The 25,888-nt window shown below is 43.0% G+C and overlaps 1 protein-coding gene across 5 annotated transcripts in view; it reads right to left on the reverse strand.

The window, feature by feature from the left end:
• VEZF1 (vascular endothelial zinc finger 1) overlaps positions 1 to 25,220 on the reverse strand; it is a 28,107-nt gene extending 2,887 nt beyond the window's left edge. The window contains exons 1-8 of one of the 5 annotated variants that reach the window (XM_028708606.2): positions 24,906 to 25,219; positions 11,718 to 12,415; positions 10,982 to 11,045; positions 8,726 to 8,909; positions 6,838 to 6,879; positions 5,269 to 5,424; positions 1,236 to 1,274; positions 285 to 329 (exon numbers count right to left, since the gene is read on the reverse strand). In XM_028708606.2, the coding sequence (XP_028564439.1) occupies positions 285 to 329; positions 1,236 to 1,274; positions 5,269 to 5,424; positions 6,838 to 6,879; positions 8,726 to 8,909; positions 10,982 to 11,045; positions 11,718 to 12,415; positions 24,906 to 24,938 (1,261 nt within the window). In that variant the 5' untranslated portion in view covers positions 24,939 to 25,219. Of the gene's footprint in view, positions 1 to 284; positions 330 to 1,235; positions 1,275 to 5,268; positions 5,425 to 6,837; positions 6,880 to 8,725; positions 8,910 to 10,981; positions 11,046 to 11,696; positions 12,416 to 24,905 lie in introns of all 5 variants that reach the window. The other 4 variants (XM_028708605.2, XM_028708607.2, XM_077919276.1 and 1 more) reach the window with 4 other exon arrangements.
• Positions 25,221 to 25,888: the final 668 nt, after the last annotated feature.

Genomic DNA, 25,888 nt, shown 5'->3' on the forward strand with positions numbered 1-25,888 from the left:
TGGATTATTTTTTTAGAAAACTAATGGCAGTCAACAAATTCTCTGTTCTCTCTCTGCAACAGTTAAGTATCCTCAAACAGCATCAATTTGGGAATAAGATCATTAAATACAATTAATTCTACAGCCTAGGTTAACTTCAATCATGCAATTCATCTGAATTAAATACATTTCCTTCGAAAGTTGTTTTTTAAAATATAAAAGGGGGATTTGTTCATAAAAACAGCACAGTATTAGCAGAAAATCCTCTCATGAGGAACATTATAAGTAGAGGAGAGTGTACATACCGAATGGTACGTACTCTATAGCCTTCTCAAAGTTGTACTGACATTCTGTGAAGGTTTTAAAAAGTCATTATTAGGGACCAATACATAAAGCTGGTTTCACTATTTACCTGCTTAAGATCAATTTAAACCACAGTTGGCGGAATAATTTAGTAAGTGTAACTTCTTACTAAATTACTACAACACCCCAGTCAGTAAGGTGTGTGCATCAAACCCCACTGGTCACATAGCTTTTCAGGTTGGCTAAAAGTTACACACCAGTGTTTCCTTTAGAATTTTGAGAAAGAGTTGGGCTTATAATGTACACCAGAAGGACCCTTGGGGCTAACCGTGTGGGGAGAATAAGCAGGAAGCGTACATGGTAGAGGTAAATACCTCTAGTATATCAGCACCACCTGCTGGCTAGCCATAGAATACTTATGCTCACATCTAGGGGGGAAAGAAAAGGATGTGCGACTAACTCCTCTAGTTATGGCATGAAAACAAACAGCTAGCTCCTCTTGGAAACCTCAACTTAGGCAAGCTCCAGGCACAAGGTCAAGGCATAAAGTTGTTCACATACTTGCTAGTGCATCAAATCCATATAGCCAGAATCTCTTTCAGGTTGCAACTTGTGTGAAGCCTTGGTTGTGCCATGCTATTGCTCTGCTGCACAACAGACAGACTGTACCACACCCTTCAAAAGGTGGGCCTCACACTGCACAAATAGGGAGGGTGAGATTAAGAAAAGACTGGCAGGGGCAAAAGGTGGTTGGGTAGACAGGGCTCTAGCCCCTATACAATTCCCCAGGGTGTTTAGTTCTTAGTGACAGGCAGCTAGTGTTATTGTCAGAGTCTGGAAACTGCCACCTTGTGACCCACAAACGTGGAGGAACTGTATCTGGGGAATCAGATTCTAAGAGACCCAAGGGTCTGGTCTTACCATACAAGCTATATAAATATATCTGACCCTACCTTGCTTGACTGAAGTTGGCCTCAGTGTCTGTTGACTTTCTGCAATCAAAATTGGAGGTGGAGGAAAGGTGATGCAATTAAGCCATTCAATGACATTTCTCTAGTTTCCCCCTACTCTCTAGTATAACCGAGGTGGCTGCATTTACACACGAGCATGAAACTGTCATGTCTTAACTTTAAAATTTCTAACCAAAGCCAAGTGTTCCCAGGCAACATAGGCTCTCAAACTGTGAGGCAAAAATCTATCCCAGTACTATCTACTCTTACTAGCAGCCGCATACAAAGTCTTCAGAGAACCAGGGGACTTTTCAAGCTCAGCAAATTTGAGATTTTTTAAACTTAAGATGCCACAGGTTGAATCTGACATCTGCCACCTGTGAAGCATGGGGTTTTTCAACTGGCCTACAGCCTCTCATCGTGCCCTGATCTGCCACCTATTGCATACAGAAGCTGCCAGCACTCCAGTCCTGACCATCACATTCCTTAGGATACTGTGCATGCACAACACTGCCCTGCATTTATAACTGTTGGAACCTAGGTGCCAATAATTCAGTGTGCACCAATGTGACTTGTCATCACAAGAGAAAATGAGTTAAGGAGCACCCAGACTTTAACTGTGCAAGAGAAAAAGAAGCAAACACAAGCAGGGCACCCAGGCTTCCTGGTACCCCTGGGACAAGCACATCCTGACTTGTGTCCCAAGAAGCCAAGGCAGGGTGCATCCTGAAGTCAGATCTTTCTGTTTGTGCACTGGGCTGCTTTGTGCTGTGGCTGGTGTTTCTGCAGCAGAGCCAATGGGTTCCACTTCTCAATGGAATGCAACTTTTATTCCTTTTGTGCAAGTGATTCAGAATCAATTAAGGCTAAAGAACTTTCCACTCGCACTCTGGCCATCCTTTCTCAGGCTACCTCCACGGCCCTTTAGTTACCAGGCAAAAATTATTTGAATGGTTTCTTTTCTTGACATTCCCTTTTCTTGCATTCTGAGGTATAAAAATGCTCGGTCTACATCATGTGTGAAAACTCTGTCTTCCAACAATCAGTGGTTAAAACTGCCTTAAGAAATGGCCAATGCCTTCTGCTTTTTGCCCAAGAAAGTTGGCCATTCATGCCATTGCAGGCTCAGCTTCCACCAAGCTGTCAAAGCATCCCTGTTCCTAGGTTGTGGGGGCTTCTCTCCCAGTTCAGTCTTTACACCCTATGGAGAGTTCAGCATCCCACAGGTCCCCACACAGCTACAACTCTAAGAACAGTCTCTCCATCCCCAAGTTCCCTGGTACTGTGTGCATGCACAGTTCATAAAAAATAGGGCAATGCAAATTAAGGTGCCAGCAGCCACCATAAGCACCAGAGGAAGATGAAGGAGCAAATGGCAACACAAGAAAGAAATGCAGGTGTTTGGTGGGGCTAAAATATGACGTCAGTTATTGAGGAACCGGAGTTCACTTCAACACACCTTTATTTGGGAAGGAAGGGAAACTCTGGGTCCTAAGGAAGACTCTATGCATTAAGCATTAAGAGCATGTCAGGATCATATACATAAGCAACCTGGATTTGCATTGGGGAACCCAGGTTCAAATCCCTAGTCAATCATAAAATTGAGTAATAACCTTGAACCAGTTACATTCTCAATTTATCTGTGAAGCCAAATTAGCATGAAGCTGTGCATGCTGCCATTGGAGGAACAGGATTATAAGATTAAATATTGCTACATCTTTCACTAGAAAGAGTGGGATTTAGTGTTCAGGATTCAGCATCCCAAGAAGTCTTAGTTTTTTCAAAGGGAAATTAGAAGAAAGCTTGGTAAGACTAGTGTGTGTCAGAGTGTGTTCTAGTGGCCCAGAAATTATAATTATGGAATCTACTGTATCATTCTTTGCCCTGAAAATCTCAACTCTGAAAGCAGAATAATGCAAGAGGAACACCTGGATGGTTTGTTATAATTGCCAGATTTCTTTGGTGTACAACACAAAAATCCAAATAATAAGGATAACAATATACTCATTAATCCTAATAAAAACTGGACATTGCCATATGATCATTATCTGCAAGACTTCTACTACAGTAATGTTCTTTAAGGAAGTACACTAATCAACAACAGTTGAAAAAGTTAGTGTGGAAGGAAGGAGAAATATCAAAGTGGACCTGTAACCAAGAGTTATTCTGTAGCTTCTATTCATGCAAAAAAACCACGTATATATTATACTGGCCTAGTTCACCCATAACCCAAAACCCCTGTTTGGCTAACAAACCAAGAGTTGTTCCACAGGCAATCTAACAAAATATGGCTTCCTTCTCAAGAGTTTGATTTCCCCCCCCTAGCTACACTTGCCTTCTGTCTTTGTAGCTTGGCAAGCATCTAGGTTGCAGTGGCTGAACAAACCACGGTTAAGGAAAGGTACTGGATTTGCACAGGGGACGCAGGTGGCGCTGTGGGTTAAAGCCTCAGCACCTAGGACTTGCCGATCGAAAGGTCGGCGGTTCGAATCCCTGCGGCGGGGTGCGCTCCTGTCGCTCGGTCCCAGCGCCTGCCAACCTAGCAGTTCGAAAGCACCTTTGGGTGCAAGTAGATAAATAGGGACCGCTTACTAGCGGGAAGGTAAACGGTGTTCCGTGTGCTGCGCTGGCTTGCCAGAGCAGCGATGTCACGCTGGCCACGTGACCCGGAAGTGTCTGCGGACAGCACTGGCTCCCGGCCTATAGAGTGAGATGAGCGCACAACCCTAGAGTCTGGCAAGACTGGCCCGTACGGGCAGGGGTACCTTTACCTTTACCTTTTACTGGATTTGCACGCAATGTCAAAACATTGTCAAAACAAAACTTAGCCAGCGAACTATGGCTTCAGAATGTGGTTTCTTGGCAATTAACAAACCACAGTTAAGCTGCTGGACAGGGGATCAGACAAGCCAACAAATCATGGTTTAACAAGCCATGACTTAACATATGTGCAAACTAGGCCACTATGACCTGCATTTAAACAAAGATTTTTTAAATCTGGCACTGATTTTCACTGCATTAGGTCACTGCTACTTCCTTGTATGGAAGCCACCGCAAGACATAGAATAGAAAGACAAGTGTACTTTTCATACTATTTTAAGAAAAAAACGTATCTGAAACAAAAGGACCGCCATTAGAAGCTCAAGTGTGGAGAAGAATTAGTAACTTAGACTCCATTAGATGAGTTATGTCATTATCCTCCAATGGTCAGCCAACACTTCCTTGGCTTACTTGTGTGCGTTATAAAGTTAAGACAAAAATGAGCTACAAAAAAGGCAACCGAGTGACCAGCTCAGCCTACAGAAGGTCTTGGAGTCACCCTGGCAAGAAGAGAACATACCACTTTTTGTTGTTTTGCAACTAATCACACAAGAAAGCAACAGAAAGTTGTTAAAATGTCAAGAGAAAGACAAGATGGGAATAAAAAGCAAGTGGGATGAGGTTGGTAACAAGGTCAAGAAACCTAGGCCAGATGCCTTCCTAGCCAACTTAGAGCAACCTGACATCAAAATTGAGAATATCTACACTGTGGCTTTATACCAGTTTAACTTCTCTGGCTTTCCAAAGCTGCTGAGAATTCTCCATGGGGAACCCAGAAACTAGTTCTCCGATGAAGGACTTGTAACTTCTTTTTTCTTTTCTTTTTTTAGCATGCCTCTGATTGGTCTTAATTCTATCACTAGAGTTCATAGCTTTACAAAAGAAATTGCCATAAAAGGTTTTAAATCAAAGTTTTCTATATGTCCCCGATTCTTAACACTGGAGCAAGAGCTCACATTTTTTATTTAAGCAGCAGACCACGCTGACAGGTGACTTGCTAACACATAATAGGACTAATGCCTCCCAGCCTGGCTCTCATAATTGGGCAATTGCTTGAGGTGATTAAGCGGTAAGGACCTATTGTGAGTCTGATTGGCAATGGCAGGAGGGAATGCCAGATTATCTAGTGGCTGCTGCCATGACACAAGTGTTATTGTGAATTTGATCTATCACCAATAGCATCACTTAACAACATTCTAAGGGCATAGATTTTTACCTTTCTTCCTTGCTTTAACAGCTTCTTCCCATAATCTCAGGGTCTCTACCTGTTTTCCAGGCCAATTTGTGACATGCTGTTGTGGCTGCTGCTGTTGCTGTTGCTGCTGCTGCTGTTGCTGCTGCTTCTGGTTGTTACTCTCTTCGTTCATGCATGCTATTCCAGCCAAATTTTTTATAAGAGAGACACATATATACAGATGCATGTTAGAGTTTTCATCAAAAATTTTTGTTGAAGTCTGGCAACTCTTGAGGAAAGTGGATTTGGGTTTTGGAAGATTTGCATTAGCTTTTCCATAAAACTATCCCTTCATGATTTTGAACAGAAGCAGTTGTGTGCAAATAATTTAACACTTCCAACATCACCTCTGCTAGGACAGCTGTATAAAGCTTCAAACCCAGCTATTTAATGGATTGGAGAAGAACTAGGAGACCAAACCCTCACCTTTAAGTGTGCTGCTGAAATGACTGGGACAAACATAGCCTCCCACTGCCTCTCATTTCATGGGTCCAATTTGTTCATCTTAGATCAGGAGTTCTTTAAGGGACACTGACCTGTCTACCTTATACAGAGTGGATGTTACCCTCCTTAAGTCCTTGTGATTAAGAGCAAGAACAAATGAGTCTTAACAGACCTTCCCACTGGAAGAGACCCAGCTGCTTTCCGAACATGTAGCAACTGCAGGTATACCGTCTCTGCCAACAGGGAGTTCCATAATGTAGTTGTGTCAAAACGACCACTTCTAAGTCAGACTAAAGTGTGTGCACAGTGGCCAAGTGTGTGCAGCGTTTCCTTATACAGTGAGCACAGTTGTGGATAAAGCAGATGGATGGAAGGTGGCCTAGCTGCATTGACAGACTACACTGCAGGACAGATTGGCTGGAATCATTTATGGGGGAAACTGGAAACCTATGCCACCATGGCTTTTACAAGGGCTCAGGGTGGTATCCAAAGCTAGTCCTACTCAAGAGTAGACCCAATGATGTTAATGGACATGGCCAATTTAGGAGCACCGGTTTCAATGGGTCCTCTCTGAGTAGGCCTTATTCGATACAACAACTCTCAGTAGCCTGGGTCATGCATAATGGCAAGCAAGAGTTAATCAACTATGGCTTACTAGGAATAAACAGGTGTGCTAGTGCATGCTGCTCAAAGTGCACCTGTCCCACCTCCTCTCTTTTGCAAAGCCAGAAGAAAACAAACACTATTTAGTGTTACATGCACATCAGCGACTGTGGCTTGTTTCTTTCCAAACGACTAAGAATGAGGAATATCTTCTTTGGCTTATTCTTGTGACTTGTTTGGAGAGGAACCAATCAAGGGCCCTGGGTGCACATAGGACTTAAGGCAACACTGGGTTTGTGTCCTTCCGGCACAGCAAAGAAGAGGGGCGCAGCTCTGATTTGTACAGTGGTTGCTCGTTTGTGTTAAGTCATAGTTTAACATGCAAAGCAGTCCATATCAATAAAAAAACTTAGTATCTTAACAAAGGCAGGTTATCAGTTACTGCATCATGCATTTCCAGCCTAATACCACTAACAATATCAATTTTAGACAATTGCTACTCACAAGCAGGGAGGTGCAGATTTTCTTGCTTGAAAAACCCAAATTCTGCAATTAAGAGGAATGTGAGTGAAGCGACTTTGCATAATTTAACACAAGACACCATTTATCTCCACCAAAAGACTTCTTTTGCACTCGCAATGTGGAAAGGCACAATGTGGAAAGGGATAAGCGACAAACAGAGAAGGTGAAAGAATGGGGGATACACAGGCAAAGGAAGGCTGCTGTACAAGGGGAAAGCAACAGAGCCTATGTGGTGAGTACAGGCTACAGTTTGGAGATGGGAAAACTTGCTTCAAGTCCCCCTGCCAAGCCATGGAGCTGACCACTAGCTAAGTCTGAATAGATCCTTACTGGATGGTTGCAATGGTATCACAAATAAAAACATATATTCTGAAGCAACCCTTTTGAAGTTATTGGGGAAGAACAGGAGTTATGAGGAAGGGCAATACAGAAACCTTTCTTCCAGACTGCTAATCCATGACCGACTCTTGCCTCTAGTATCTGAGGAGACTGGGCAACAACGCACATAATTATTTTCCTTCAATTTGGTAGGTTATCACTTATTTTGTAGGTTTATTAGTTCTTAGGCAGACATACTCATGAACCTATGAAAGTTACTAGCCCACATCTTATTAGTCGTGTCTCATGTACACATGCAATAGAATGAGGCAAAAGATTTCTGAGCTGGTAGACTGGACTTACTACTTTTAGACAACAGGTGGAAGATGGGAGGTCTTTTAGTACTGAAAATAAAACTTTCTCTGCAAATAACCCCCTCTACCAAAGAACATCAGGGAGATGGATCTACTGCAGGCTGCTCCTTGTGCCAGTTTTCTGCCTGAAGTGTTATTTATTTTCAACTAGCATTCAAAAATGCCACTCAATGAGGTGGCACAGCCTACTGTACCACTTCAGATCTCTACCTTCTCATTCTATTGCATGTATAGGCCAAATCTTGTAAGAGACTTAAAATTCGTAACAACTCCTGTCCATCCTTACTCACCACAAGTTGTTATTTATAAACCTATGTTTGGATTAGCAGATTCTGACAAAGACATCAAAACCTATTATGTGATGAACAATTCGATCCTATCAATTTCTTATCTTGCTTTCCTGATAGCTAATACATGCCTTCAAGCTTTTTCAGAGAGAACTGAAGGAACAAAAATGAAAACGTTTGTTGTGTTATGGAAATCCTTCAAAGGAGGAACTGAAGTGAGCTGCCGGACCCCTAACTCCTTTACGATCCACTGAAAATCCCATTCTTATGTAGCTGTTTTAGAGGAGGAAATGTCTTCATTATCTGCACTGCTAAACATGACTGGGCATTTCAGCTGCAACAACCAAGATTTATCTTCAGTGCCATAAAAACTCCATCAGGATGAATGCTTTGTTTAAAAAAACTTGTTTAGTCATCAGCTCTAGCATGCCAAGAACTTTGAAGCGACAATTCAGGGCCTGCTAAAATCAATGGGATACTTTCCACCGACTTCAAAGGGCTTTGGGTAAGGCCTGGCAACATTGGAGATCGACTGAGGTAAGGAAAGAAAAATTGGTGCAAACTCCAGTGTAATACAGAAATTCATTTCCTTGCAAGTCTCATCTGTTTGACTACAATTCCCCGTCATTTCTCACATAAGCTACAGCAGGCATAGGCAAACTTGGCCCTCCAGATGTTTTGGGACTACAACTCCCATCATCCCTGACCACTGGTCCTGTCAGCTAGGGATGATGGGAGTTGTAGTCCCAAAACATCTGGAGGGCCGAGTTTGCCTATGCCTGAGCTACATCATGTATTTTCTATTTTAAACATGCCACACATACACTACATATAGCTGATGCTAAAGAGTACGCTGAAAGACTGTTTTGAAAAAAGGGGGTGTCCACTTACTTTTATTGATGCCTTGTTTACAGGTATTACAGTTGATACTTTGGCTTTGCCCATGAGTCTTTAAGTGGCTGGTAATATATGCCGCACTCAGAAGTTTACCACAGATGTTACATGACACCTTTCCTTCATGGCGCACCATGTGTGTCCGCAGCCTGTCTTTGGTGGCAAAGGCAGCCGTGCAAGTCTACATGGAAGGAAACAGAAGGTTTGGGCAGGTACCCTTACTCCAATGAATGCTAATTTTAGGTATATTCTTATTATTAATACACCATCAGTCCTTACACCCCACAAAGGAGGAACTGAAATTTGAGATTTAGTTCAAACCCTTCTGATGTGCAATTAAAGCATAGCAGTATTCCTCCCCGTAAGTATACACAGTGAAGGAAGACCCCTTTCATTTGTAGCCCAACCAGTATGGCTGCTCCCCACCCCACCCCAGTAGTCATATCCATCAGAGTATGTGTAAACGGGATGCAACACTTAATTTGTTAAAACACAAGTAAAATTGTAAACCTGTATCTGGACTGTACAACTTTAGACTGCCCAGAGTGGGAAGACAGCAGGGGAGAGTATCATGACTGAATCCTCCTGCACACGAATTATTTGCAATATAGGCTAGAATCCTTCCTCTCCTTCTTTCTGGAAAGAATCTCTGTGTGTGTGTAGTGCCACTCAACTATGTGAACCATGAAGTGGTTTGGGAGTTTTAGCACGTCTACCAGGCCTAACATGCTTAGCCACCAAAGTATGCTTTTGCAGCTGGTTAGTCTGAAGGCAGTATGAAGATGCAGCTGATAAAAGACCAATCTAAATACATTCTGGGATTCTATGAACTGGATACCAACTATGGTTCCAACCGTCTCTTAACTGATGTACCCATTATCCAAACACTGAGCAGCACACTCATGTCATAGAGCTGAGTAATACTTAAAGAGGACAAAAGTGGGACTTTTGTGTTTTGATAGCAAGACAGTCTCGCATACCAAACTGCCATGGGGCTTATAAATGCTAGGAATACACACACAGGTGGTCTCTTGTATTGTTTTCTGCCAGCACTCCTGCTTATGATTTTTCCACTGTTCAGTTACATTTAGTTAAATAAAAATCAAGACAAAAACTAAGCACAAAGCATGAAGAGTCATTCCTTTTAATTCAAAGCACTAGCTGGCCATAGCTGAGTCACGGAGAACAAGCTCAGTCTTGCACAGATGAAGCAAGATAGAAGAACAGCCAACTGTTCAATCAACTTAGCCATTTTGCTTGCCTTTAAGCTCAACCTTGTAAACTAGTTGACAAGTTATTAGCCAATACAAAAAGAATTGCTAGTCTGCCTACATATGCATGCAAGTTGTCATTTATGGCACAGTGACAAGTTGCAAGTGGGAAAAAAGAACACAACTATTCCTTCAGTTTACAAAAGCTTAATTATGCAGTTACAGCTGGAGGAGATTCCTATTTGCAAACAGATATTTGCAAGTATGTCTTTGGTTCCTAGCTAACTTTTGTCACAAGAAATTGTTTTCAATACTGGGGCTAGAACTGGCAATATTTGCTGAAAATGCCTTAGAATGTGCTTACTGAAGTAAAACTAGATATGGTCTCAGGATGGAGGACATTTTCTATTCCACTGGAGGAAACAGTGAAGTTAACATGTTTAAGACAGCAAAACAAGACACTCAAGTAATCCATGTGTACAGTCCTGCTCAAATACAGAGATAAAAATACATTCATGCTTCTATCAAGAACATCTGGAGCATGTACATTCAGCCAAGTAAACATAGCTACACACTGAAGCTGGGAAAGGGGAAGAGATTCACCTTGAACTTACAGTGCTCTTCTGTGACATGCCAAGCTTAGCATAATGGCACAGACATGACCCAACCACTTTGGGCTGGCTACCAAAGTCAGCCCGAGATCTGTAGAGCCCTGTTCAAGGAAGCTGCTACCATAAGTGGGAGCTTCTCTCTCCCTTGTGCTTTTTCACCTATGCTGTAAAAAGTCTTCTGGGCCATTTCAGCACTTAGCCAAAGTCGCCTCATGGAGATAAGCTGAAAGAGTGCTCTAAAGCAAGGTGAAGCCCTACTGATGCAGCCTAAAGGTGAGATTCCAAGGATCCATAATGCGACCCAATCTGGTTCTCACGCCCCAATATTTCCAATTCAAAGAGCCCCTATGACATCCAAATCCAAACTCTTGTGTGAAGCAGTTTAGAAGACAGCAAATAAATTTAGCACTGTAGATCACCAAACCCCTTACTTGGCATTTGAAGGGCCTCTCTGTGGAATGAACGTGTTTAACATGACAACTTAAGTGATCAGGCCTGTATAAGAAAGAAAAAAGTAGAGACACAAAGAGAACACATTGTTACACATAACACAGTGTAGGTCATTTATAAAACCCAACATCCTCCACAATAAACAATTAACCAACCACCCAAATCTTTCAAATCCATACTTCCCTATAAGCAGCATTCTAAGTGCATTCCTCAAAGAGGTCACATGGCTTGCCTGTGATTATTTGCAGGTCTGCCTAGAAAAAAATTAATCCCCCTCAAATGGTATAATTGGGGTATACCCCATTGGTATAATTCTCTTTTTAAGAGAAAGATCTACTAGCTATTAGAACTGGAGGTCATCCAAATATAACAGAATCTCTGCTTCCCGAATACTGCTAGATTGTTAATCTTCCTGGTCTGTATAAAAAGAGTTGTTTTAAGATCTCCATCCACGGCCTGCTCATGCAAGGTCCAATGCAGACCAACATATTTTTTTGTTTTAAATTCACAGGCAGCATGTCCTATCACTTGCAAAATTGCCTTTAGTATTCCTTTAGATTCAGATCTAAAGACCCGAGAAGGGTCACTGTCCCCTCCCCCACCCCACCCCACCTCCCACACTCACTTTCCTTACGGCCCCTTCCCACCCCCACCCCCCGCGCGAACACGGAATGAAAATCCAATACTTGAGCTCGCCTGGGATTTTCTACATGGTACCTCGAAAAGCCTTTTCCACAAACACCACAGGTGTAGGGTTTGGTGATGCCACCCTCATGAGACCTCACGTGATAGGTCATGCGGTCCTTCCTTTTGAAACGCTGATTGCAAATTGGGCACTCAAAAGGCTTCTCATCTGAGTGGGACAGCTTGTGCCTGTTGAGGTGGTAGACGTCACGGAAGGCCTTGCCACACATCTCACAGGCGTGGTTCTTTTTGACAGGCTTACTGGGCTTCTTCGCCGTCTGCGTCACCGGCATGGCCGTGGCACCAGCACTGCTGCTTGGGTTGGTGGCGGAGGAAGACGTAGTGACAGTTGAGAGGATACCTGCGATGGTCGAAACCAGCGTTGACCGGTTGTTGTCACCTGCGATGGTCGAGATTAGGGGCACCATCGTTGCAGGAGCTTTCTTTGGCCGTGACACTAACTTTATCCCTGTGTGGCAGGATTCATGGCGCCTCAAATGGTAGCTGTCCCTGAAGGCCTTGCTGCAGTATGTGCACACAAAGGAGGTTTTCGGTTTCTCCTTTTTAATCCCGACTATGGTATCTTTTAGCGTTTCCGGTGGGGGCTGAGGTTTCTGTGTTATTGGTAATGGTAAAATTGGTTTCTGGTCGGGGGGCTCAACAGCAGAGCTCAGGAGTGGCAGCAAACTGTTCTGTGCTGCCTGCTGTTGGTGATGTGATGCTTCGTGTGCCTAAAAACAGAAATATTCATTTGTAACTTACAAACGCACCACTTAGCTTTGATAAGGGAAGACTGCTCAGAAACCTGTTGAGATGGTAAATTCCACGCATTACCTAATGTGGTAGGGTTTAATTCGGAAGGCAAGAGCTGCCCTTCACTGGAACAGATTTGAGGGGCCCCAGCTCCTAATGTTCAAATGGCACTTAATGTGTAGGACAGTGCACACACAAGGCAACAAAAGGATTCAAGCTGCATACAGAGAACACTGAAAGCAAATCTGTACATATCTTACCTTGCTAATTTATACTACTACCACCAAAATTCAGGTTTTTAATTTCCTCTCCCCTCCTGCCCCACACACATTAGCAAGAGTTAGGAAGCCTGACACAAGAATTGAATGCAAGTTATACAGACTGAGCAAACAGAAGGGACAAGCAACTCTGCAAGACATCCAAGTTTTATCACAGGCCTGACTAAAGTTGTTTCATTTTCAAGTCATCAGTCAGTCAATGTGCTTTCAAATTTTTAACACTGTAAGCAAGAAACCTGTCTTAACAAATGAATCTTGTTCTCATGTACAGCCAGCCAGCAGTTTGTGGCACACCTTTTATAGAATTACCTCCTCCAGGAGATCCACCTAAACTCGTCATTTTCTATTTTTAGGAAGCAGGTGAAGGCAGTTCATAAAATCTTCTTTATACTGATATGAAGTATTGGAAACTTGCTATAGCTAGTGCTGGCGTGGGAAACTGGATCCTTAGCTCCCCAACCCACCCCCCTGGGCTGAATTTGACATGTGGGGGGCTGCTCATCTATCAATCATCTGACATTGCACATGACACTGCAGTGCTGTGATGCAGATATCTACCAATAATCAGGATATCAAAGTGCTGTGCAGTGCTTTGAAGCTTTGCTGATCAGCTGATAGGGCTTTTAATACCAAAATAGGTGATTGACAAGTAGGTGTGGCTTGGTCAAAATTGCCTATAGATGGGCCAGAGGTTCCCCATCCTCATGCTAATAAATGGAAGAGTGCAGTTTAAGTACTGGTTTAGGCATTTGCTTTTGTTTACTGTATGCCTTTTAAATAGCAACCAGTATCAAACTTCCTGGTTTGAGGGAAAGCTAAGAGTATGAACCACCACAGAACATGTATGCAGGAGAGCCTACAGAAACAGCTACAGTCAGGGCTGTACTTCTGACTAACTCCCTTGTGCTCTGCAGCTGAGAGGAAGGCCAGGAGGGCTGTATACTATATACAGTCGTACCTTGGAAGTCAAACAGAATCCGTTCCGGAAGTCTGTTCAACTTCCAAAACATTCGGAAACCAAAGTGTGGCTTCCGATTGGCTGAAGGAAGCTCCTGCAGCCAACCAGAAGCCACGGAAGCCACGCTGGACATCCGGCTTCTGAAAACCATTCAAAAACCGGAACACTCACTTCCGGGTTTCAATCTTTCAGGAGCCGATTTGTTCGGGAGCCAAGGTGTTCAAGATCCAAAGTATGACTGTACTGTAGTGTGCTTTCATCTCATATTTCAGACTAATTCATGATCATTTGCTGAAAGTGCTGGGAATGTCAAAATTCCAACGTCTTCCAATACACCTCCCAAAGACATCAAAATCCTAATCCATGTTCCATTAAGAAAGCTACCCACACGGCCACCAATGGGATCAGAATGTTGATCCTCAACTGGCTAACAGGCCAGGAATAACAAGTAATGTTTGGTCCGCCTCACCTGTTACTTAATACAACTGTCCTCTGTACTTACTCAGCCCAAAGCCACATTTTTGTACGTTATCAACTGGGGGTGGATTTTGTATGGATTTTAATTGTAGGAGCCAATCTTACTTGGAAAGTGGGGTATTGGTCCATCTAGCACTTGAAGGGGCAAACTTATCCAAGAGAAAGGAAAAGAATACTGATCCTTTTGTTCCCAGCAGGTATATTCTACTTTATTCATAAAAGTATATCAGAGCTGTTTAAAACAATTGCTTGTAAAACAATACAATAAAAAGCATACAAAAAGTTAAAATCAAGATCAGCTAACGATTGTGGAAAGATGTATTCGTAACTGCCTACATAAGTCTGATGGAATAGGAAAGTTTTCAGCAGGCATTTAAAGTTTGAAACTGAAGGAGCCTGCTGAATCTCTTTTGGCGGAGCATTCCAGAATACTGGGCTGGTGCCACTAAAGGCTTTGTTTCTTGTCAAATGAACCTCACCAACATAGTTGGTGACACATCAGGAACATCTTTCTGACAGAAAGAGCTGATTTACAGTGGAACAGACTCCCTCAGGAGGTTGTGGACTCTCCTTCATTGGAGGTGTTTAAGCAGCGGTTGGAGGGCCATCTGTCATGGATGCTGTAGTTGAAATTCCTACATGAATGACCCTTGGGGTCCCTTCCAACTCTACAATTCTATGGTTCTATCACATTCCAGCAGATGACTGAAGTGACTGAGCTGGGATATAAGGGTTCAGGTGGTCCCTAAAGTAGCCTGGACCTAAGTTGTTCAGAACTTTGTAAATCACTACAAAGACATTGAACCTGGTTTGGCATAACATGCTGTCAGCCAGATGCCTCCATCAGCAATGTAGTCATAGCATTCTGCACCAGCTGAAGCTTCTGAACGAGGCCCAAGGGCTGCCCCTACACAGTGTGTGTTACAGTTATCCAGCATCGAGGTTACCAATGCATTGACTACAGCAGTTAGGGCTTGCAGTATCCTTCAGGCTAGAAATAAAGTTAAAGCAGAAGGCAAGCTCAATGCTACTCAGCAGTAGTAAAATTCACTACAGAACCCATTTTATTTTGTGACGCGTCTTGAAATGTTTCAAAATATTAATAAAACAGTTTCTCTTATTGTTGATTATTGGGAAGTATATTTATGCAGACTGAATGTTGATGAATTGAACTTTTTTTAAAGAGCAAGTCATCCTAAATAATAGAAAATAGGCAGTAAGGATTGAAAATTGCAGCTAAAACATTTTTTTTTAGGTCACTGTTCTCAAATACTTACTGAAAATAAGTTCCACTGAGATTAGGAGAACAGATTTGCATATAATTGGTCTGACCCAGGGAGTCTCATGCAGACTGCCCACTCAGACTGCCACAGTTTTTGTAAATTGCTTTGGGTTACTCTTTTGTGATGAAAAGTGATATAACAAACAAACAAACAAACAAACAAACAAACAACAACAACAGTGTTGTTCTCTTCAGTGGACTTTTCCCATTTTGACTGAAGTGCTAAGGAAGGGCTATGGGTTGCAGAAGATTCCAGGGAAATTTCCAAGGAACCCAGAAAAGAGAAAGAGAGTTGCAGACCACAAGCTTTGCATTGCAGATGGTATCTAGTTCAATTCCTAGCATTGCCAAGTAAGATCTCAGACAACTAGTGATGGGAAAGATGTCTGCCTGAATTTCTGGAGAGCAGCTGCCCGTTAGAGCAGACTGCACTGGGCTAGAGGAACAAATACTTGGACCATGAGGTTATGCCTTGTGCTTATTATCACTCCAGTGGTACCTCTGGTTACGTACTTAATTCGTTCTGGAGGTCCGTTCTTAACCTGAAACCGATCTTAACCTGAGGTACCACTTTAGCTAATGGGGCCTCCCACTGCCGCTGTGCGGCCACTGCACAATTTCTGTTCTCACCCTGAGGTAAAGTTCTTGAACCAAGGTACTACTTCCGGGTTAGCAGAGTCTGTAACCCAAAGTACCGCTGTATTCACTATTCAAATTCATCACGAAACCTGCTGCAGACTTAAGAAATGCAGGATCTCATTTTTCTTTTTTTACTAAAACCCCAAATCCTCCAACCAGAAAAGACACACTTAGAATTAAAACATTCTAAACCCAATAACTTGTTTTTAATACAGTACAACAGCTGACGGAGCTTTCAGTCATTCCACAAAAAGATTCCCTCCCCTACTCCTAGCTTTCTTCATTTCAGCCATATAATGGGGGGAGGAAATATTTTGTTGTTGCCATTGTTGAACCACCAGGAGTGTGTTCTTAAAGCAAATTGCTGGCCAACTAAAATAGCAATGTCACCTGCAAAACCACTGAAGTTTCCACCTTTTTACTATGCTATTCTTTCCCACTATAAACACAAGAGCAAATCCTCAACATAAGAACTGAGGTAAATGGACATTAGAGTTATATAATCCCACCCACAGTAATTTCCCCAAAAGGAAGATAAGCCACTTGCTTTCTAAATACAGGCGTTCATCAGGCAGATATAGTAAGGTGCACGTTTCAGCAAACCATTTTTTTAATTCCTGAGGGGAGCAATTCTTGCAGCTAATGACTGGGTGTATGCCATGCTGCTCAACATATTACATGATCCCTATCTTAATGACAGCCTATTTGGTTAACTACAAGTTACAAATACAATTATAATGCCCAGTCTGCTCTATTAGATTGTGGATACATTACATGGGGGATAACGCAAGTGTCGACACCAGTCCACTGACAGGAAGGCTGCTTCTGAAAGCCAACCATGAGCCCGCCAGACAGACAGTACAACCAAGTCAGTTGTACTTGTAATAACTTGTCCATGCTGGAACTAAACACAAGGAGCATGTACTGGGAACTCACACCTTCTGACATGTATATATTTAGTAACACAATGACTAAGGCATTCCAGGCTGAAGACAGGTGAAAATAAGAGATGTACTTCTTATTCTGTCAGCAGCTCCTTGGGGAATAGATTTTAGATGGGCAAATATCAAGGATCTGGTGACAACCCAAGAGGCTTCACTTCTAAATCCATAATGGGGCTATGGCCTGCAAGCCATATCACTTGGATGCCATGGAGAGGACAAACAAGCTGGGCTCAAGGACAAAGGGAATAGTTCTAGCTGAACCACACTTCTATAGAGGGAGCAAATGTAGGAGAGGACATGACATTTGGTTGGATTTCTCACTTTGCAATGTTAAAAAATAAAAAGAGCTCACAAGAGAAATATTCTCAGATGAACAAATTTTCAAACGCATGCTAACCTGTGCTTAAGGAATGTATGCATGGCCCTGTTTCTTGGCATTTACGGTAATGAGAGCCTTTGACAGTGCTCTGTATCAGACAGAATAATAAACCAAGGGAGATGTGAGAATAGGTGCTAGCTGTATCCCAGTTTTGAAACTCTCTTGCCCAGCATGAAGACAAAAGAGATCCCATGTACACAGTTGCCCAAGTATTCCATGACTCTACTTAAGAAGGGGCGTGGGGTGGATTCCAGCCATACTCGAGTGTTATCTAGGGGTACTATGTAAGATTTGGCAACCTTAACAAATCTAAGTTGTACTAAGCTTGCTTTCAAAGTAAAGAAAAGTATTTTAAAACCATAAATGGGTCTCACTGTATAGGACTGGGGAGAATTCAAGCAGAGACTTCTTAAAACTTGCCAGTGTACAAGTTGACCCTGAATGACTGCAGAGAAAGACAACTGTACACACTATGTCATTTCCCAGGAATGAACAGTTTGCCTGTACTCTTGTTCCTACTGGAATCAGACCCTATAGGTTCTCTTCAACTGGCCAAATTAATTGTTACCAGTACAGTTTATTTAAATTTTGTCTATAGAGGTAAGAAAAAAATTGAGGCTTGTTTCCTTTCACACTGTATGAGCTGCACTGTCATTTGCTTTTCGATAGTTGGGATTAACCAAAATTAGTCATACATTTTTAGTCTGAATCAGAATCCAGCGTTGAAATGGTTCTTCATTTGAAGACAGACCTTATTGAAGCTGAGTTAAACAACCATGTTTTGAAAGAACCTCCGCAGTTCATGTCTAGAGGCACTCCATCAAGTACTAAAGTGAAAAACAAAGCCTTTCACAAACTTTTGCTACTAGAAATAGCTTAAGGAGACTTGCAAGGCATGCTGAGTGAGTAAATCCAGGCCATGTTATGCTCACACTAGAGGCCTGCACGAACCTTGTGAGAACTGGGCTCTCTGGATAACATAAGGCTGGTTCTGAAACTCCTGGATAGCTTATTTCAGAGGAAAACAAAGTCTAAACAACATGCAACCCTCTCATGAGTTGCACAATTTCAACCATATATTTTCACTTGAGATAGTCTGACTTAAACCAGCTAACCCACCTCATATACAAGGAACAGCCAGCGGGTCACCCACAACATGGTTTTGCATCAGGTCCACAAGCCATTACAAGTATCCCACCAGGCACAGAGTGCAGGAAGTGACAAGAGAAGTTCCCAAATATTTCAGCATCTCTGTCCACCTTTCTGCCATTCTCTACTCCATCTGCACATGGTTTGGAAATTAGATAGCACCTCTGGCCACTTTCAGCAAGGCTGGAAGAGGAGACATTTCTGTCCTTACAGAGTCCTCCACTATATTCCAAGCTGAAAAGATGGGTCCAGCCTCCCATTATTATGAAGTTAGCTTTTGCTGTCAGGTTTGTTTTTAACATTTATTTATTTCACTTATTAGCCACCTAGTAAATGTACCGGTACCTCTGTAGCCGACACCGAATTAAAAACCAAATTAAAATATTACAACCCCAAAATTCAATAAAAGCCACCCACAACAATACAATAAAATCAGCAAAGCATAAAACAGCACATGCAAGTCACTAATTACTAATTCACGATCAGTAGCACATCCCTCCAAAAGCAAGAAAGAAAAAATCCCGTGCAAGTACGTCTGTCAGATGCAGCATCTGAGAGTTTATTGAGACCAAAAATGGCTGCAACCTTTTTCCAACCGCCACCTTTGAAATGATTCCTCCACTATATTCCAAGCTGAAAAGACGGGCTTAGGAGAGTCCAGCCTCCCATTAAGTACAGAGGACAGTTGTATTAAGTAACAGGTGAGGCGGACCAAACATTACTTGTTATTCCTGGCCTGTTAGCCAGTTGAGGATCAACATTCTGATCCCATTGGTGGCCGTGTGGGTAGCTTTCTTAATGGAGCATGGATTAGGATTTTGATGTCTTTGGGAGTACTTTCCAAGGATAGGTAATGTGAGTGCCCAATTTTGTATGAATTGCACAGAACCTTTTTTGCCCCAGAAAGGCTCTTGAGCCTGTTAGGCATCTTTAATATAGCAGGGATTGGAGGCTGGATGACCAGAGCGTGAACCCAACACAAGGTTCCACTTTTCATCATGATTTCAACTAAAGTATAATAATGATCCTGTAAAACAATTGCAGCCAAGGATGCAACCACTGGAAACCCAACTCAGACAAGCTTTAACTCTTTTACTGTATGTATATTTCCCTGTAGGCTCTACACAAAAAAACGGAAGACAGTAAGCCCAATTATCTTCATACAAAGTTTTTACATATTTTAATACACTGCACACATTATCTACGATGGCAGCCTGGAAGCAGTTCTCAGCAGGGGGCCAGGGCCATAGCCACCTCTATCAAAGTAGCCTGTTAGTGATTAGCACAGCTCCTACATCTGCTTCCATGCCCTTCCCTTTACCTCTGTTGGTAACTGAGGCACCAATAAAAAATAATGGAAGGGAAAGATTTGGCCCAAGGCACCTAACTTAAATCACATTATCAAGGCACAAAAATATCAGTTCAAAATGGAACACAAATCCTTCAGACAAGATTCAAGAAACCACACTTTAATAAGAGCCTTTTAAAGGTTTTGGGTTTGTGTGGACCCAGCAAGAAACTATGGTTTAGCATCATTAGAACAAGCTTAGCTTCTCTCTGGACTTGCACACTCTTCTCCCCAAGCCCCATGCAACCAGGAGAAGACATTTAAGTCCTCTTTTATTACCAGCAACTTGCCATTTTATCTACATCTTGAAAAACCGAATTATTTTACTATGGTTAATAGAAACAATCTAATTTCAAACCATAGTTACAAGAGGCTGCCATGCTTTCACTAATCACCAGTAAGATTTAGGGTTCGGATAATAGACTAAACTGTGGTTTATCTGAAATTGAAGTGGAAGCTTCCAAACTCTTCCTTGCAGCCCCACCAGGCAAGGGGGAACGTGAAAGTCTGAGGGAGGCTAGGTTCATTCTTTTAACACAAAATCTACATAACTGTTAAGATGGCTGAACTCTATATACTCATAAAGCTTTCTGCTATAAAAGTAATTTGAACAAGGATATGTACTTTAAGACCTGGGTATCTCACCTTGCTAAGAGTTTGCTGAAACTGCTAAATCAATGTCCCCTTTCTGCCAAAAGCAATGGTTTCTGTGATTCCTAATGATCTCTTGCATTAAGGCCTTCTAAAAAAGGATCAGGGGCTAAATGGTAAATGAGGGCATGATCATTTGACTATCATTTGTTAAGTTATTTTCATTCACTTGCAGTGTAGTTTTTATTTAGCCTGGGATTCAAACCAACAGCTCATGATTTTCTTTCTATTACTGTGATTTCTGTGATAGAAAACAAAACAGTTTCAAGACCCAGGGTGGAAGGATTGGCATTGTGAACTTTCATTGCCAGAAGCAAAGTTTTTTTGCACTGAAGCCTTGATGTCAGAGCAACCAATTAGCATAAGTGAGTCATACCTTGGTTGCATTATTAGATGGGTTATCTTTCCCCCAATATTAAACATGCAACGTGTACTTCTTAGGCAGCTATAAAATCTGCTTTAACATATACATAAGCTCAGAAACCATTGTGTAGGCAAAAGTTACTCAGGCTTAAAACCTCCACCTTGCTTCAGAGCAGGACATTTTCAACACATGAACAAGATCAAAAACCTTTAAAAAGTGGGAGGAAATCCATCATGCATACTAATTGACATTAGCATATTTTTATGAAGTTGACCTCCTCATAAGATTAATTTTTACCCCAACTCTGAAATACTGTACCAAATTATTTAGCTAAGAAGTAAAAGCCAAGTGAAGTACAAATATAACTGTGAGACAGCCATTAAGGTCCTAACATATATTTTCACAATAGTCATTCCTTCAAGTGGTTATTATGGAAAAAAAACAAGGGAGTAGAGGTTGGTAAAGAGAAGGAAAAATGTATCTTATAACCTATGATTCACTAAGGAGATTAACAATGTTCAAATCTCTAAACAGGGAAAATAATCAAACCCATCATTGGACTGCAGATGTATCACTGCTAGAATCTGCCTATGGTAAAACATTTCATTCCTTGTATTCAAAGATAAAAGTCACACAAGAGCTCTTAGTTATCATAAGCTCAAACAGATTCTGTTTTCAAGAGGATTTTTTAAGCCTGCATCCAAAGACTGGGCACCTAAGCGAATGACTCATCTTTGTACTTGGGTGACTATTTTCCTTTAGAAGAGAAAGACTGCAGTGCATTTGCCTCAGATTTATTCCTTCGCTTCATGTTTTCAAACTGGAGTCATGCTTTGTATTTTAAAGAGAACAGAAGACTCAGTGGGAAAATGACGCAGACTTGTAATTTGCAGAGAGGATTATTTTACCTTCAAGAAAGAGGGGGAGAAGAGGTATTGTAATTAGTTTACTTTTTCCAAGCTAAAAAAGGGGAATGGTTTGTAATCTAGGTTCTCACTTGGATTGTAGATTTAAGGAGGAAGTAGCTTGGCATGCTGCATTCCTTACAGAATATTAATGCTTTTAAGTGACTCAAGTTGTAGACTATATGGCATCATTTTGACTACATTATTCTGGCATCTTTTTAAGAAAAAGCAGTTAATGGGAGTTTTGTTTTTCAAAGGGGTTTAAGCAAGGAGAGCTGCTTAATAGAAGACATGTTCATCATTCACTCAGGCCCTGGTTTTAGAGAGCAAGCCATCGAAAATTATCATGGGCAAGTATTCTTTGAAATCAAAACTGCAGACTAGTAAATTGATTAGGACCTGAACATATCCTGCCCCCACCCCCAGATGGTTTGTCCCAACATTTTCTTATTAAGTCAACAAATTCCAGCTATATTATCAACATGCTCTCTCCTGAAAGAAGCCCAGTATTTGATTCCACATGCAGGTAAGGAGATTCCTGACCTATATCCCAATAAAGAGGGTTAGGCGTGGAAATTAAAATATAATTTGTCCTTAAGACTTGTCCAAAGAACCACTTACAAATAATTTTCAGGAGACAGTGGACTACTTTCCAACAGAAGAATAGTAAAAACCCAGGGGGGAAGTAGAAGGGCTTTATGTGACAAAGTAACAGAGAGGAAACAGAATAAGGGAGAAGGGAGAAGAGAATAGTAATTTAAAGTAGGAGAGCAGAACAAAAGGGTAGAGAAAGTGACAATTTTTTGAAGAATGGGCTAAGAGGAAATGAAACATGTGAATACACATCTTTAGAAAAAAGGGAGGGAAACAGGACAAACTGGAGAAAGTGATAAATCTTTAAAGAAAAAATATGCTTTAAAAGTACATGGTAAAAGCTGAGGGGAAAACAAAGGAAAAAAGGTAGAGGGAACAGAAAGAGGCAGAAGGAACCAGGAGGCACAGCAGATAGAAAAATATGAGGGCAAAAAAAAAAGTAGTAAAAATGGGAGGACAAAGTTGCAAAAGGTGGAAGAGCATAATTGTTTAGGGAACAAGAATTAGTAGCTCAGTTCAAAACTGGAAAACAACAGAAGAGGGCAAAGAAGGGGAGGAATACAGAATTCCACAAGCCAAAGTAAGGAGGGGCAAAAGATCAATGATTTGCAGGACAGAAAAAGAATGAAAAATCAGTAAAATTGGCACCACCAAAAACATGGTTAAAAAAAGAGAGGGAACAGTTAAAGGTAACATGCTGGGGGTAAGGGCAGCCAAAGTAGCAGCAACTTACAAAGCAAGAAATTCCAGAGTAGCCGTTAGTTTCAGAATACACACATCCACACATAAGGCCCTATTGCACCTTAAAAGACTAAAGGGAAAGTGCCGATGATGGGAGTAAAAGGGGGGATAAATGCAAATAAAGCACCAAAGAAAACATAAAAGCAAAATAAATAGGGCAAGGGGGAGGGAGCCAGCACTTATTTTTAATAATAAAAGGCAGCAAAAGTATCTTGGGACAAGAGAAATAATGCAGACCAAAAACTACTAGGAGCCTGGGGAGTAAAAGGTGTCGAGAATCTTTAGAGGGGGTAGAGAGGACATGGTAAGGATTAGTTAAGGAGTCCCAAAGCAGCAGAAGTATTGAGGGAGAAAAATAAGCAGCTCAAAAACACAAGATGTAGAGGAGATTGAAGTGAATGAAAAGTATGCAGAAAATCCTATTTTCCATTGTGGGAGTGAGGAGAGAAAAATAATTTAAGATTCCCAATTAAACACAGGGTAGGGGACGAGATGAAAAATGCAAAAAGAGTTGAGGGGAGAGAAGAAAGTAGAGTGGATAGAAAATCTCATAGCAGGCAGTTGGTTAAACATCCTAAAGAACTGGAGGGAGTTGGAATAAAGAATGCAGCAGAAAATGTGGTGGCAAGGGAAGGAGCAAGAGCGAGTGCACAGGGAAGCTCATGGAGGAAAGAGGGAAAATTAGTAAATGAGTCCTAAAGAACTGGGGGGAGCCAAAGAATGCAGCAGCTGAAAATGCGAGTTAAGAGAGGGCTATGCAAGGGGAGGGGAGATTAATTAAAATCGTAAACAATTAGAACATAAAAAAGAACTAAGAGCACACACACACATATATCGGTAGAAAAATCCGATGGGGTGGGGAGAAAGAAAAACTAATGTGTCAAGGAGTTCAACATATAAAGGGGCACGGATACTTGAGCACAAGATGAGAAAAAGCACAGAAGCCCCAAGAAGTACAATAATATATATGGGAACAGGTTTTGTTCCCCTTAAAAGCCACCGATAGGAACCCAAGATGGGGTGGGGGGGAACTCTAGCTCAATGGGTGGAGAAGAAAACACTGGATGGCCCCCTTAAAAAAAAAAGAAACGTCGCCCACCAATATCTGAGCAAATACGATGAGTAGACGGGAGAGCGGAGGGCAGCCACCACTCCCCAAATTAAAAAGAGAGAGAGCTCGAATTCCTTCTTCTTTGGGAAGAAAAAATGGACACACACAAAAAAACCCAACCAGCTACAGAAGGCAAAGTATTGGGGGGGGATAGAGAGGAAAGCCACCTCCGCAAAACAGATTTGTGTTTGTTTTTCGGTAGTGGCGGGGCTGCTGTTTCGGACGCAGGCGGCTGCGGGGGGGGGGGGGGAGAGGGTGCGGGAGAGAGGAGAAAAGAGAGAAAGAGGGAGAGCGAGCGCGCTATAGCCGGCCTCCCACAGCGCCGTAGAGAGCAGCTACATTCTCCTCCCTCCCGCTATTCCGCCCCCCCCCTCGCGCGCGGCTATTCTAGCGGGGGGGGGGGCGGTCGCCCGCCACCGCCGCCGCTGCTGCTGACAGAGCGAGCCGGCCCTTTGCAAGAAGAATCAGGGCCTGGCGGGGAGGGTTGCGCGGGGGGGGGGGAGGCAGGCAAGCGCGGGCGGGCGGGAGGGAGGGAGGGAGAGGGGGTTGGGGGAGGGAGAGGCGGGGACATTTAAGGAGGGGGGGGGCTATTCAGAAGTGCGGGGGGGGTTGGTTTTTGAAGAGGGTGGTCGTCTTTTCTCCCCTCACCTGAAAGAGGAACGCGGTCCAATTGGCTTCCATGGCTTTGGAAGCGGCGGCGGCGGCAGCCGGGAATACGGAAGGTTATATATATATATATATGGTTTTTTAAAAAAATAAAAAATAGTGCCTTCTGTATATAGATAGATAAGAGTTATAAGATATAGATATATATATATAAATGGTGCCTCCCTCTCTCTCCTCAGGCCCGGCGGCCTGGTCTTTTTGCGGCTCCTCACAGCGCCCGCTCGCTCTTCCTGCCTGCTCGCCTCCCTCTCCCTCTCTTTTTTTTTTCCCTCTCTCTCTCTCCTCTCTCTCCCCCGCCCGCCCCCCTCCCCTCCTCCCTCCCCCGGGCCCCCAACTACATGGAGCCGACAACAAAGCACAAGCGGCGGCGGCTGGGGCTGCTGCGGCGGCGGCGGCGGCGGCGGAGGAGGAGGAGGAGGAGGTGGAGAGGAGGAGGCTGCTCAACATGGCAGCGCCACAGCGGCCGCGCTTCCGCTAACCCGCGGGCCGTACCATCGCCCCGAATAGGGGGGTTCGGCGGGGAGAGGGGAGAGGGCGGAGGCGGATGGGGAGCCGGGGACCCCGCTCCTCCGCGCCCTGGCCCCAGGGGGGCTGAGCTCCGGTGCGGTACGGGGAAGAGAGGGGCGAAGGGGAGCCCGGGGGGAGGCGCGAGGCGAGGGTGGTGAGTGGGGCACCCCCGCGGAGGCGCGGAATGGGACGGCCCGCTCTCCTCAGGCTGCTGAAGCGCGGGGCGTGGGGGGGGGGAGGTGGAGAGAGAGAAGCGTTTGAGCCTTTTTTGAGCTGTGAGAAGATGGAGGAGAGAGGGCTGAGGGTGAAGGCCCGGGCTGGTCACCAAGGCTATTCCCCGTCCCGCCCTCACTTTTTTAAAAATAAAGCCAATCACAGAGTGTCCTGTGAGGTTGAAAAGCAGGGAAGAGGAATTTCTGTCAAAAACAGCATCTGGGAGCGGAGGAATTCCGTTTTTC

Source organism: Podarcis muralis, chromosome 15 (assembly GCF_964188315.1).
Source record: "Podarcis muralis chromosome 15, rPodMur119.hap1.1, whole genome shotgun sequence".
Lineage (NCBI taxonomy): Eukaryota > Metazoa > Chordata > Lepidosauria > Squamata > Lacertidae > Podarcis > Podarcis muralis.